A 12,877-nucleotide genomic window follows, 5' to 3' on the forward strand; every position below is an offset into this window, starting at 1 on the left:
GCATTATAAAAAGAGGGATCATTTAAATTGTTTTCTGGCTGGGCACGGTGGCTCATGCCTGTAATCCCAGCACTTTGGGAGGCTGAGGTGGGTGGATCTCGTGAGGTCAGGAGTTCGACACCAGCCTGACCAGCATGGAGAAACCCCGTCTCTACTAAATATACCAAAAATTAGTTGGGTGTGGTGGTGCATGCCTGTAATCCCAGCTACTTGGGAGGCTGAGGTAGGAGAATCGCTTGAACCTGGGAGGCAGAGGTTGCGGTGAGCCGAGATAGTGCCACTGCACTCCAGCCTGGGCAACAAGAGCAAAACTCCATCTCGAAAAAAAAAAAATTGTTTTCTTTTTGTTTCAGTTTTGGTAATGATGTACAGTATGATATGAACCTGATTCTCTCACTTTCCTAAGAGAAGGATAAATAATTAAAACAATGCATGTTTCTCTTTTACTTCTTTACTCATCCACTCATTTTTCTAAGTTTCTTTTCTTGTCTCTACTCCGCATTTAAAATTGCCTTTTCTTTTCCTCTTGAGTGAAACTGTGAATTTAAGGTGGAGGAGTGAAAAAATCAGGAATGTTTTAAAAAGCTTTCCATAAAAACCTCGTTTGCCATGTCTAATCCCCAATCAGTGAATAATGTAAGCCTGTCTCTTAAAATACAATATCCAGTGAAGTAGATCATAAAACTTACTTTTCAAATCATTTTCTTCAGAACAAATAATGTTGGTTCTATTTTTTCTCTCAGCTCATTGTGCTTTATTATTTTAAAATTCTCATAATTATTCTTTAGTTGTTTGGTACTGAACTCTAGTCAGGGAGTGGAAACAAGAGCTAAGTCAAACCAGGTTCAGTGGCTCACAACTGTCATTCCAGTACTTTGGGAGGCTGAGGCAGGAGGATTGCTTGAGACTATGAGTTTTAGATGAGCCTGAGCAACATAGCATTTCTTATAAGCCCTGTCTCTATAAAAAATTAAGATTAAAAAAAAATTAGCCAGGTATGTGGTGCAGGCCTGTGGTTCCGAGAAACTCTGCAGGCTAAGGTGGGAGGATCGCTTGAGTGCAGGAGTTTGAGGCTGCATTAAGCTGTGACTGTACCATTGTACTCCAGCCCAGGTGACGGAATAAGACCCTGTCTATATAATAAAAAATCTAAGTCATATTAGTGGAATATCTACTTTGAATTATCCTTGGAATATCACTGATGTCAACGTACAATGTAATAGTGATCTGACTCTTTCAAAGAGAATAGCAAATAAATGTGTGATAACACAGTTTGTATTGCTGCTAGCAGTGATCTCCTTCAGTACTGAGCAATACAATATCGTGAGTCAGATTTTGTAGTGGGTGCTTTCCATATGCTAGTTAACTTAAGCTTCAAAACAAATCTGCCAGGTCAGTATTATTCTCATTTTATTGGAAAGGAAATTGAAATTCTGAAACACAATAACCACAGCTAAACTTTAAACTTGCAATTTTTTAAGTTAGAAAACTCCTAATCTTTCCAGTTTGCTTCACTAGATGCTGAAAAAAATGTAAAAGGAAACCAAAATCCTGACCCACTTTATTGTTTGATGATAATAAAACTCTGGGACAATGTATAGAATCACCAACTACCATAAACAAATAGCCTCCTGAAAATTTAGACAAATTATGTCAAGAAAACTTGAGAGACTTATCTCCATATAGCCAAGTAAGTAACTTCACATGAGACTAAACTCTGTCATTCTATTCCTTATTTAAGTTTAAAAAAAACCATTTTCTTCTTAGTATCTCAGTATACTTATCATCTTCCTTTCTTACCAGTTGTTTCGACCAGAAATCCCTACTTTATAGAGATATAAGCAGGAATGAATAAAAGTTTTGAGGAAAATACTATTTTACTCATGAGACTAAGCCTTAAAGTTAATACAATTTTAGGACAATAGTCTTCAGCTATGTTTTTCTCACCTATGTTTGTAACTCCAGTGGAAAAATATCTTTGAAGTCCATGGCAAAGCTTCATGCTCAGAGAAGAAATAAAGCTAGAGATGACGTCTTGTTCACTTTCATACTACAGGCTGTATTTTGCCAGCACTTACTAGTTTTCCTTGAATTAAAGTACATATACTACTATTGTTGCTCTCCATTTGATTTTCTCTTTGTAATAGATGAAAAAGCCTCACCTCAGCCACTGTACTACTGGGCTAGTTTCTTAAAGCAGGGGTCCCCAGCCCACAGACCATGGACCAATAGTGTCCATGGCCTGTTAGAAACAAGGCTGCACAGCAGGAGGTGAGCAGCAGGCGAGTGAGCAAAGCTTCATCTGTATTTACTGCTGCTCCCTATCACTCACATTACCGCCTGAGTGCCACCTCCTGTCAGATCAGTGGCAGCATTAGATTCTCATAGGAACACAAGCCGTATTGTGAATTACACATGTGAGGGATCTAGGTTGCACGCTTCTTATGAGAATCTAATGTCTGATGATCTGAGGTGGGGCTGCAGCCGTGATGCTAGAGCTGGGGAGCGGCTGCAAATAAAGATTAACATTAGCAGAGAGGTGTGACGGCACAGAGACAATAGTAAATCAATTGCTTACAGACTCATATCAAAAACCCTGTCAGTGAGTGGAAAGTGACAAGCTGCATCTGATGGCAGGCTTTAGAGTTGAAAGTGAGTTGATGTACTTCAGTTGTACAGCTGCTTTTGGTGCCTTTAAAGGTATGTTTGAGACAACTTCAAATTTCCATACATTCTGGATTAAACTTTCGAAGCAGAATATCCTGAAATTGCCACAAAAGCACTGAAAAGCCTGCTTCCATTTCCAACATGCTATCTTAGTGAAGCAGGGTTTTCTACAGTGACAGCAACTAAAGTGAGATTATGGAGTAGACTGGACATAAGCAACACACTTCAGGTGTCACTGTCTCCCATCAGCCCCAGATGGGACCGTCTAGTTGCAGGAAACCAAGCTCAGAGCTCCCACTGATTCCACATAGTGAGTGGTATAATCTACATCATAATAAGTCGTATAATCATTTCATTATATACTACAGTATAATAATAATAGAAATAATGTGCACAATAAATGTCATGTGCTTGAATTATCCCCAAACCTTCGCCCATCCCTGGTCTCTGGAAAAATTGTCTTCCACAAAACTGGTCCCTGGTGCCAAAAAGGTTGGGAACCACTGTCTTAAAGAAACAATGCTAAATACAGACTTGTCAGATCTCTGCATAATGTAAGCATCACAATAATTCATCCAGACTAGTGGTATTTTAGGATACTTTTCTTTTTTTTAGACTGAGCTTGTCTGCATTGATTATATTATCTAAATAACTGGCAAATTTTATACTTCATTTTATCAACAAAAGCACATCTTGAGAATCCAAAACATCTTTTATTTCTAAAGCTGAAGAATCATCAGTCATTTACCAGGTGACTAAGAGCATGGATAAGACTCGTTATGTCCTCTATTAGAACTGTGGGTGTCCCCTTCATAGATGGTAACAGTCACTTGAAATGTTTTATACAATTATGTATTTTAAATAAATGGTCTTTCATTCTGTGGATGTTAGTTATCATAGAAATGGATTCTGTTCCCACAAAACAATTTGGAAACGTGGGCTGGGTGGTGTGGCTCATACCTGTAATCCCAGCACTTTGGGAAGCCAAAAATAACTACCAAATATACAAAAACTAGCCAGGTGTGATGGTGCATGCTGGTAGTCGCAGCTTCTCAGGAGGCTGAGGAGGGAGAATCACTTGAACCCAGGAGGCAGAGGTTGCAGTAAGCCGAGATTACACCCCGCACTCCAGCCTGGGTGACAGAGGGAGATCTGTCTCCAAAACCAAAAAAACAAAAACAAAAACAAAACAGAAAACCAATGTGGAAACTCAGATTGGGAGCTCAGTCTTGTTAAATAACTGATGGCATCATTCAATTCTCTAGGGATGAAGAGTTGAGGATTTTTTCTTTTTCCTCTTCTCCAGAAAAACAAAAAAGAAAAACAAACAAAACAAAAGCAAAAATCTAGCTGTTGACCTTGAGAATATCTTACTATTTTACTTTTGGAGATAAATTTTATAGGTGCAAGAATGATTTCAAACCCACACTTTTCAACCTGGGAAAAATGTTCTAAATATGGGACAGGGATGGAAAATTTGGAAACTCCACAGATCTCTCTGAAGCTGTTTATTTCCTTTGTTTCTTCTATGTAAACCTTTAGGGTGCAAGTTAAAAACCAGGGCCAGGGGCTGAAACTGGCTACAGAAGTTCTGCACATTACCAGTCTATTTTCTGACATCTCCTCTCTTCATGAAATTAAATTATCCTTCTGGGACCTAAAGACTCTAGAACCTGAGACTTCTGCTTAAATCCATCTCTTAAACCTAATATGATAATTATTATCATTATTTTTTTAGACGGAATCTCACTCTCTCACCCAGGGTGGAGTGCAGCTCGGCTCACTGCAACCTCCACCTCCTGGGTCCAAGCAATTGTCCTGCCTCAGCCTCCAAAGTAGCTGGGATTACCGGCGTGCACCACCATGCCTGGCTAATTTTTGTATTTTTAGTAGAGATGGGGTTTCACATGTTAGCCAGGCTGATCTCGAACTCCTGACCTCAAGTGATCCACCCACCTTCAGCATCCCAAAGTGCTGGGATTACAGGTGTGAGCCACCATGCCCAGCCTAATATGAAAATTATTTTAGGTAAAATAGTAAAGGATGTAATTGTGACCTATTATTAACACTATGCAGGTATTTAACACAATGCGTGGCATATAGTTATTACTCAATAAATCATAGCATATTAGCACTTGGTAATATCTTCTAGGCATTTGAGAAGTTTGTCTTACCTTTTTCTACTTTTCTGTAAAAATTTGTTTTTCAGAGACAGGTCTTGCTCTGTCACCCAGGCTGGAGTGCAGCAGCGTGACCACAGCTCATGTAACCTGGAACTCCTGAGCCCAAGCGACCCTCCCACCTCAGCCTCTGTAGTAGCTAGGACTGCAGGTGCATGCTATCACGCCTGGCTTTTTTTTTTTTTTTTTTTTTAATTGGTAGAGATAGGATCTTACTATGTTGTCCACGCTGGTCTTGAACTCATTTATTCCAGTGATCTTCCCACTTCAGCCTCCCAAAGTGCTGGGACTACAAGCGTGAGCCACTGTACCAAGCCTAGACTATGTTCCTGTCACTACTTTATTCTCTGTCTTTAGAGAATGCCTACATTTCATTTTTTTAAAAACAAAATTTTCTGGCCAAGCGCGGTGGCTCTCGCCTGTAATCCCAGCACTTTAGGTTGGCGAGGCGGGCAGATCACGAGGTCAGGAGATCGAGACCATCCTGGCTAACACGGTGAAACCCCATCTCTACTAAAAATACAAAAAATGAGCCGGGTGTGGTGGCGCGCGGCTGTAGTCCCAGCTACTAGGCAGGCTAAGGGAGGAGAATCGCTTGAATCCGGGAGGCAGAGGTTGCAGCGAGCCGAGATCGCGCCACTGCACTCCAGTGTGGGCGACAGAATGAGACTCTGTCTGAAACAACAACAACAAACCTCACAAGATTTTCTTTAAATTACCTTGTCCAAAATGAGCTGCCTTGTGCACGGCTTGAACACCTGGGTATCCCAAGCTCCTACAGACGACCTGTCCAACGCGCACTTCCCAGCGATCGTCACAAATTGTACCCCACTGGCCGCTGTGGAGTATCTCCACTCTCCCCTCGTGAGGGCCGCTCCCACCGACCAGTCGAACTTTCGTAAATGGAGCTGTAAAGTAAAAAAAAAAAAAAAAGAAAAGACAAAGGCAAGCAAGGACTAATTATGTACATACTGCTTTATAGCACCTTTTTTTTAAACACAAAAAAATGTTTAGCACATTTTCCAAATAAGTTCAACTATTGGAATAAATATTAAACTTTCTAGCACCACCTATTGGTAAAGAGTTTAACTGCAAAGATTGCAGCTTTAACAGCTGTTAAGAGCAAAATCCAATCTGTCTTACATGTAAGTTATATATACGAGGACACGTCAAAGATTATATTCCAAAGAGTTTGAATTTTAACAGATAGAAGTTTATTGTCACTTAGATTTTTCATACCATTGAAAAATTTTAACTAAATGGTTCATTATTTTCTTGACATACAAACATACAAACTTACGAATATACAATGCAGAGATTTTCAATGGTATAGGAGGGCGAGGAGCCGATATTTTAGAATATCATAAACACAAAAATAGGTGATCAAACTTCATATCTTTTACCAAGGGAAACAAGGGAACTATAGTGACAACATTCATTTGGAAATAGCAAAGACTTTCCTTGTTGTGAGGTTCCTGGATTCTGTAACAAAGTTTTTTGTGTTTTTCTTCTTTAGAAAAAAATATTAACGAGATAAAAAATCAGACAATTTTGTTTATTTTTAGAAGTGATTCAAATAGTAAACTACAAAGAAATAAACTTTGTTTATAATTATAAAAGTAATTTTGTTCTGTAATGTCTAATCAAAATGACCATATGTACAATAAACTTTTGTAAAATCTTGATCATGCTACAGAAAGATTTACATAAATATGAAATGGCTCTTTTCTATTTTTAAAAACCAATATATATGCATTTTGACCTAGTGACAGATTAAATAAAATAGTGCTACAAATATTATAAGAGCAATTCACTTGGCGTATGAAAAATCTCTCAACAGCCTGTATTATTCTGCTAAGTATTTGTTTAGAAAATTATTTGGCTAAAGAACAGAAGGAAAGGCAGAGATGAAAAATTATTTTTAAAAATTTAGTTAATATTAAATAAAAATATTTTCTAATAATCATAAAAACTAATAAATGTAATTCTATGTAAACAAAAGATAGCTTTCCAAATATAAGTTTGAGGAATGTTATATTATAAAAAAGATGTAATTTTCATAACAAAAATATCTCTCTAATGTGAAAACGGAGTTTTAGGGAATGGGTTTTTGGAGCTCAATTAATTGAAGAAATATTCAGTAACTTCTTTTTCTCCAATTTGAATTCATTTTGTTAGAACAGTAATCTAATAACATTTAAAGTTACTAGATTACTGTTTCAACAAATGTTTTTAACTTATGCTTATTACTGTTTTAACAGTAATTTAATAACATTTAAAGTTATTAGATTACTGACAATTTCCTGTAATGAAATTGAGTGACCTGAGCTATGCAGAAACATAAAAGGTGGCATGTTACTATATATATAATTATAATTATTCTCTTGATTCTTCCAAAATATAATTCAGTGCTAAATACTGATTTAGTGTAAGCATGCCTGACTGGATAAGTCCTTCTTCACTTAATAAGCATAAGTTAAAAACACTTTAAAAAATGAAAATAATGTGTTATTATAATATCTCAACTTTCATTTACTAGTAAAATTCCTGAGTGGCCCAATCATTTCCTGTAATTGCCTAAAGAAAATGAGAAAGAAAAATCCAAGAATGGATTGTGAGAAGCCTTTACATATTAGAGACATGTTTTATTAACTAGTGTGATATCCAAATGTTTATTTTTATACAAGTCAAATATATCCAAACATAATATATTTATCATGCATGCATGCTATGAAAAATCAGGCACACTCAAACATTTGATTATATCAGCATCGTTGTCCTGTTGTCCAAACAAGTGAATGTAAGCATTCTCACTGCCCATTGTTTACCTCTTACTCCTTCCAAAATGTCATGAATGAGCCTTGCTTGTCCTGGAGCAGTGGTTCTCAAACAATAATATGCAGCAGAACAAGCTCCCAACAGCTAATGCTGTTGGTCCACGGACCACACTTTGAGAACCACTAACCTAGATGATTGCAGTATATATTTAGAAGAGGAGACATATTATATCAGAAACAGATAAGTGCTGCTGATACAATCCTTTCATCTCATTTATTGCAAAGAGAATGGCTGACTGTAAATTTCTGCCAAATTCCGTATGCTCAAGGGATCCTGAGGGGGAGTAGGTACCTCTATTCAAATTCTCTTCTTTTTTTTTTTTTTTTGGAGACGGAGTCTTGCTGTCTCCCAGGCTGGAGTGTAGTGGCGCGATCTCGGCTCACTGCAAGCTCCGCCTCCCGGGTTCAAGCCATTCTCCTGCCTCAGCCTCCGCAGTAGCTGCCACTACAGGTGCCTGCCACCACGCCCAGCTAATTTTTTGTATTTTTTAGTACAGACGGGGTTTCACCGTGTTAGCCAGGATGGTCTCGATCTCCTGACCTCGTGATCCGCCCGACTCAGCCTCCCAAAGTGCTGGGATTACAGGCGTAAGCCATGGCACCCGGCCCTCTATTCAAATTCTTTAGGGCCAAATATGCTTGGGTATGCTGATCCTTATCTGTCACCTGAAATATTTTTCAGTTATAAATAAATTATTGACAGGTGACCACACACTGCTGATCCTTGACCATCTCTGAAGTAATACAGAGGAAAGGCGTCTCAATAGGTCAGTAGACTCATTTGAGAGTTGGCTTCACCTACTATTCAACTGCTCTGTTTTGGTGATGTAGAAAAGTTCATTTTGTCATCAACCTTGATCATAGCATTTTCTCTGTAAGACTGAAGGATCAAAACTTCTCTGAAAGTAGCTAATTCATTGTCACAAAGATGTAAAGAATGTCTGTCGTTTCTTTGGCATCAAGCTAATATATTTAGTCAGATAGGGCTTTTTTTTCGTATTTTTATCTTGTATATAAAGATTTCAGAAGATATGTATATGTGTGTGTGTGTGTGTTTCTGGATAGCTGTTTCCTCTTAACTTTATTTGTGTAGACATTTTCTAGATTCAAATCAAATAAACACAGATAAGCATTGACTATGTGCCTAAACGATTCCGTGTATTATTATTTTTTAATTGGTGAAAAAACAGAAACAGAAACTAAAGTAATTTAAACCAAAACCAAAATAATAATGTATTTTAAGGACACTGGATGTTTCATAGAACCCAAGGATAAGATTATAGTTAGGTATCTGCAATAGCTGACCCAAGAGCCGAATCTGCTTAGGAGTCTCCAACTTGTACTCAAGCTTCTTTCTGTAGGTTGCTTTATTATTCTTTTTTTGTTGCAAGCTAGATATCTTTGCTCCCCTGTTCACTTGATAGAACATGTCTGTTAACAGCTCCTAAGTTTATATTTTACAGTTTCTTTCTCGAAGACAGTTACTGTCTCTTTCTCAGTGACAGAATGACAGTTCTGACACTCACCTAACTTGATATTTTACAGCCTATTTCTTAGTGATAGTTTCTAAAATATCCAGGGAAGTTCTTCTATGACCTAGTTTGGGCCAAATGCCCACCTGTGGACTGCACAAACAGGCCGAGTCACTTGCATGAACGTGGCATTCCCAGAGTGAGAATGGGGAGGCATTTCCTTGTTGAAAGAGTTTTGAGCAGACAAAAAATCTTAAGTCCATTCCATAAAAGATATTTTAATAATCTTGGTGCATTTATGAAAATATTTGCTGTTTCTTTACAGAAAAAGTTTGGGAATCCCTGGTAGAATTACAAACATAGTAGACGAGAATGATAGAGGATTTCCTGGGAATACTCTTGCCAAGTGACTTGTGGAATAAATAAGGTCATGCTTAATCTCTGCTCACCTTTCCAGCCTAACCCTTGAGAAATTCTCCCCAACTGCATTGCTTTGTCTTTTTACTTTATATATAACTACTCACATTTTCCAAATAAGTCTCATTCTCCTTTATTTCTGGGGCTTTGGTTCCTGTCTGGAATGTTCCTTCTTCCCTTCCCACTTCCCCTCTCATTTCTACACTCTCAATCTCCAAATTTGGATTGGTTACTCAATAGCACTATTACAGATGCTATACCAAACTGCAGTAAACTTGTTTGTTTTCCCCAGTAGACTGAAAGAAACCCCTTATAGTCATCTTTTCAGCATCTGACAAAATGCAAGTTGTCACTTAGTAGTCACTTGAGGAAGAGTTATGGCATGAATGAGTAAATGAATGAATAGTAAGCTTCTCTTGATACATGAACTGCATTACCCAGTGAGATTAAATTGGCAAATGCTTAAAATATCAAATCATAGAAGAAACTGAATTTAATATTTCATAAGTCTTCAGAGGGAATAGAATATAGTTTCTATGAGTAGAAACAGAAAAATCAGGAAGGAAAGATTGATTTAACTGGCATAAACATAAGTGTTTTTATGGAAAAAAACCCATATGGCTGGCTACTGAGAGCCTCTCCAAATACGAGGGTTTCGTGGGAGGCTCTGATCAGAGAAGCCTGAGACATTAGAAAATCTGATCTTGTCAGCTCAGTGAGCAGATCTATCTCTTAGAGGCAGACTAATGTTAAACAGAATCTTGGGACTAAATGTCAATTCAATTTACAATGAGAAATGTAATTGCCTTAAAAACTGGAATATTTGAATCTGCTTGACAAGGCCATTTTCTCCCCTTGGGCAATCTGCATGGGAAGGCAAATCCCAGTGAGTGAACTCTTAGTTTAATTAATTAATTAATTTACAATGAGACTTAGCAGTGAGATTTTGCTTCTGGGATGGCCAATGATCTTTCGTTAACACATTTTTCTTTATATATGTTAATACATTCAGTCAGGTTAAATGATTTGACATATCTCTGCTGATTCATTGAATGTTCATTCTATAGTTTAACTTTTTAAAGGCAATCTCACTATTCTTACGTCCCATTTCTTTACATCTCTATGACAATGAGTTAGCTAGTTTCAGAGAAGTTTCAATCCTTTCTTTAGGAAAGAACTGGGACATAAGAATAATACATAAATATGTAGTAAATGCACAAAAACATGAATGGAAGGAAACAAACTTCAGGATAAAGGTTTACCCTGGAAAGGAAGACATGTAGACATACTGGTACTTCAACTCTGCTCATAACATTGTATTTCTTTCAAAAATTTTTAAAAGTTTTTCTTTAGAGATAAGGCGTCCCTGTGTCTCCCAGATTGAAGTGCTGTGGTGCAATCATAGCTCACTGCAGCCTCAAACTCCTGGGCTCAAGTGATCCTCCTGCCTTGGCCTCCCAAGGTGATGTGATTACAGGTATGAGCCACTGCATCCAGCCAAAATTATATTTCTTAAAAAACAAATACTTGTAGTCAAGACGGTAAATGTGAACATTTCAAAGGTCCAAGTGGTACACATGACTGTGTATTAGCTATTTATTATAAATATTATTTCTTTTCTTTATTTTTGAAATATATTTTATTTAAAGAAGGAAACAACACATTCACTGCAATGTTCACAGAGCCATACCTGAACCCTGAACAAATTATTTAAAGTGTTCCATATATGAGTCTACCCTTAAAAGTTAGAGAAAAGATACTACGAATCTATTCATTGCTGTTAGAAAGACAACATTCAAACTTGAAAAGTCAGGGAACATGTAAGGTCTTCTTTGCATGTGTCAATTGCCACTACTCAGTGGAAAGAAATGATCGAACTTAGAAATGACTTTTGAGGAGCATAACAGTTATCCTATTGTTTACTCATAGTCATGATTTCCTTTTTGTATCATTTATTGGAATTACGATTTAGGGTTAAATTTATTACAATGGTAGTTATGATATTTGAGATGCAAACGTAATACAGAAATTAAAAAAAAATCTGGTTGCAGTTTGACCTGAAAGTTCTCATAACATGGCAAAATTCCTTTAAGAAGATAACTGATTCTTTATTTAAGATAATTAACTTAATGAGATACTTAGCAATGAAATGTGCAACCCAAATATCAGATACCTGAAGAAACTGAGTTAAATTTCTCTAGAAAATTTCTCTAGAAAAATAACATAACAGATTGTGTTACTCCTAAAGCCAGGGAGACAAGTATTTGGGACAGAGTCAAGAGGAGATATTTTTGTATTTTTTGAAGAGACGGGATTTCACCATGTAGCCTAGGCTGGTCTCCAACTCCTGAGCTCAAGCGATTTGCTTGCTTTGGCCTCCCAAAGTACTGGGATTACAGACATGAGCCATTGCACCTGGCCATAGGTATAATTTTGCACAGTTTACTTAATGGTTCTAAATCCTCATGGGGAGAACACCAGAGTGATAGATTCCTTGTGGGGATTAAGTAAACGAGGTATATAAAGTGCTTTTCAGAGTGTCTGGTACAGAGGGTTCATTCTACACATTATAGGTATTATTGATGCTATTATTTCTTAAAAATTCAAATTTCTGGCCTAATGATGGGGAATAGGTGATGGGAGAACAAAAGTATCATATATTAAATAACAGTTTCTCAACTACTTTGTGCTTCAGAATTCCAAGGAGAACTTTTGGAAATCACATGTATCAAGGCCCACAGCACAAACTCCCTGAAATCAGAATATCTGTATGTCATGTCCAGGCATCTTTATATGATAAAAGCCTCACGAGTCATTCTGATGTTCACCATATCCTGAGCCCACCTTCTAGAACAATACTAGAATACATATGACCACTTAGAGGTTACAAATCATTCGCATTATGGAAGAATTAAACTAATACATAGCCGCCCAATAAGCAATCAGCAAGACTATTTCTAAACATGATTGAACAAGATAGTGAGTTTGATCCACTTTTTAGTGCCCTGGACCCTGCATTCTGAGATTTTTAAAGGAAATCTTGTCTTATCCACCATTTGGTAATTATCTCTTCGGGTTAGGCAATGAGTATATCTTATCTCTACACACAATAGCTTGTCAAGGGGAAAGCTCAGGATCAAAAGTAGAGACAGAAAGAGTTATTTTGAAGGAAAAAATGTGGCATTCTTTCTTAGCCATGGCTAGATGTTAAGATAATGCCACACAACAAGAGCTGACTTCACAATGAATATAACATATCTAAAGAGAGAGAGCGAGAGAGTGAGACTGAGTCCAAACGATTTAC

General features: G+C 37.3%; 1 protein-coding gene across 1 annotated transcript in view; it reads right to left on the reverse strand.

The window, feature by feature from the left end:
• MSR1 (macrophage scavenger receptor 1) overlaps positions 1–12,877 on the reverse strand; it is an 87,868-nt gene that overhangs the window by 6,903 nt on the left and 68,088 nt on the right. Inside the window, exon 9 of the mRNA XM_019031879.3 lies at positions 5,567–5,755. Within this exon, the coding sequence (XP_018887424.3) occupies positions 5,567–5,755 (189 nt within the window). The remainder of the gene's footprint in view (positions 1–5,566; positions 5,756–12,877) is intronic.

The sequence above is a fragment of the Gorilla gorilla genome, chromosome 7 (genome assembly GCF_029281585.2).
Source record: "Gorilla gorilla gorilla isolate KB3781 chromosome 7, NHGRI_mGorGor1-v2.1_pri, whole genome shotgun sequence".
In the NCBI taxonomy this organism is placed as follows: domain Eukaryota; kingdom Metazoa; phylum Chordata; class Mammalia; order Primates; family Hominidae; genus Gorilla; species Gorilla gorilla.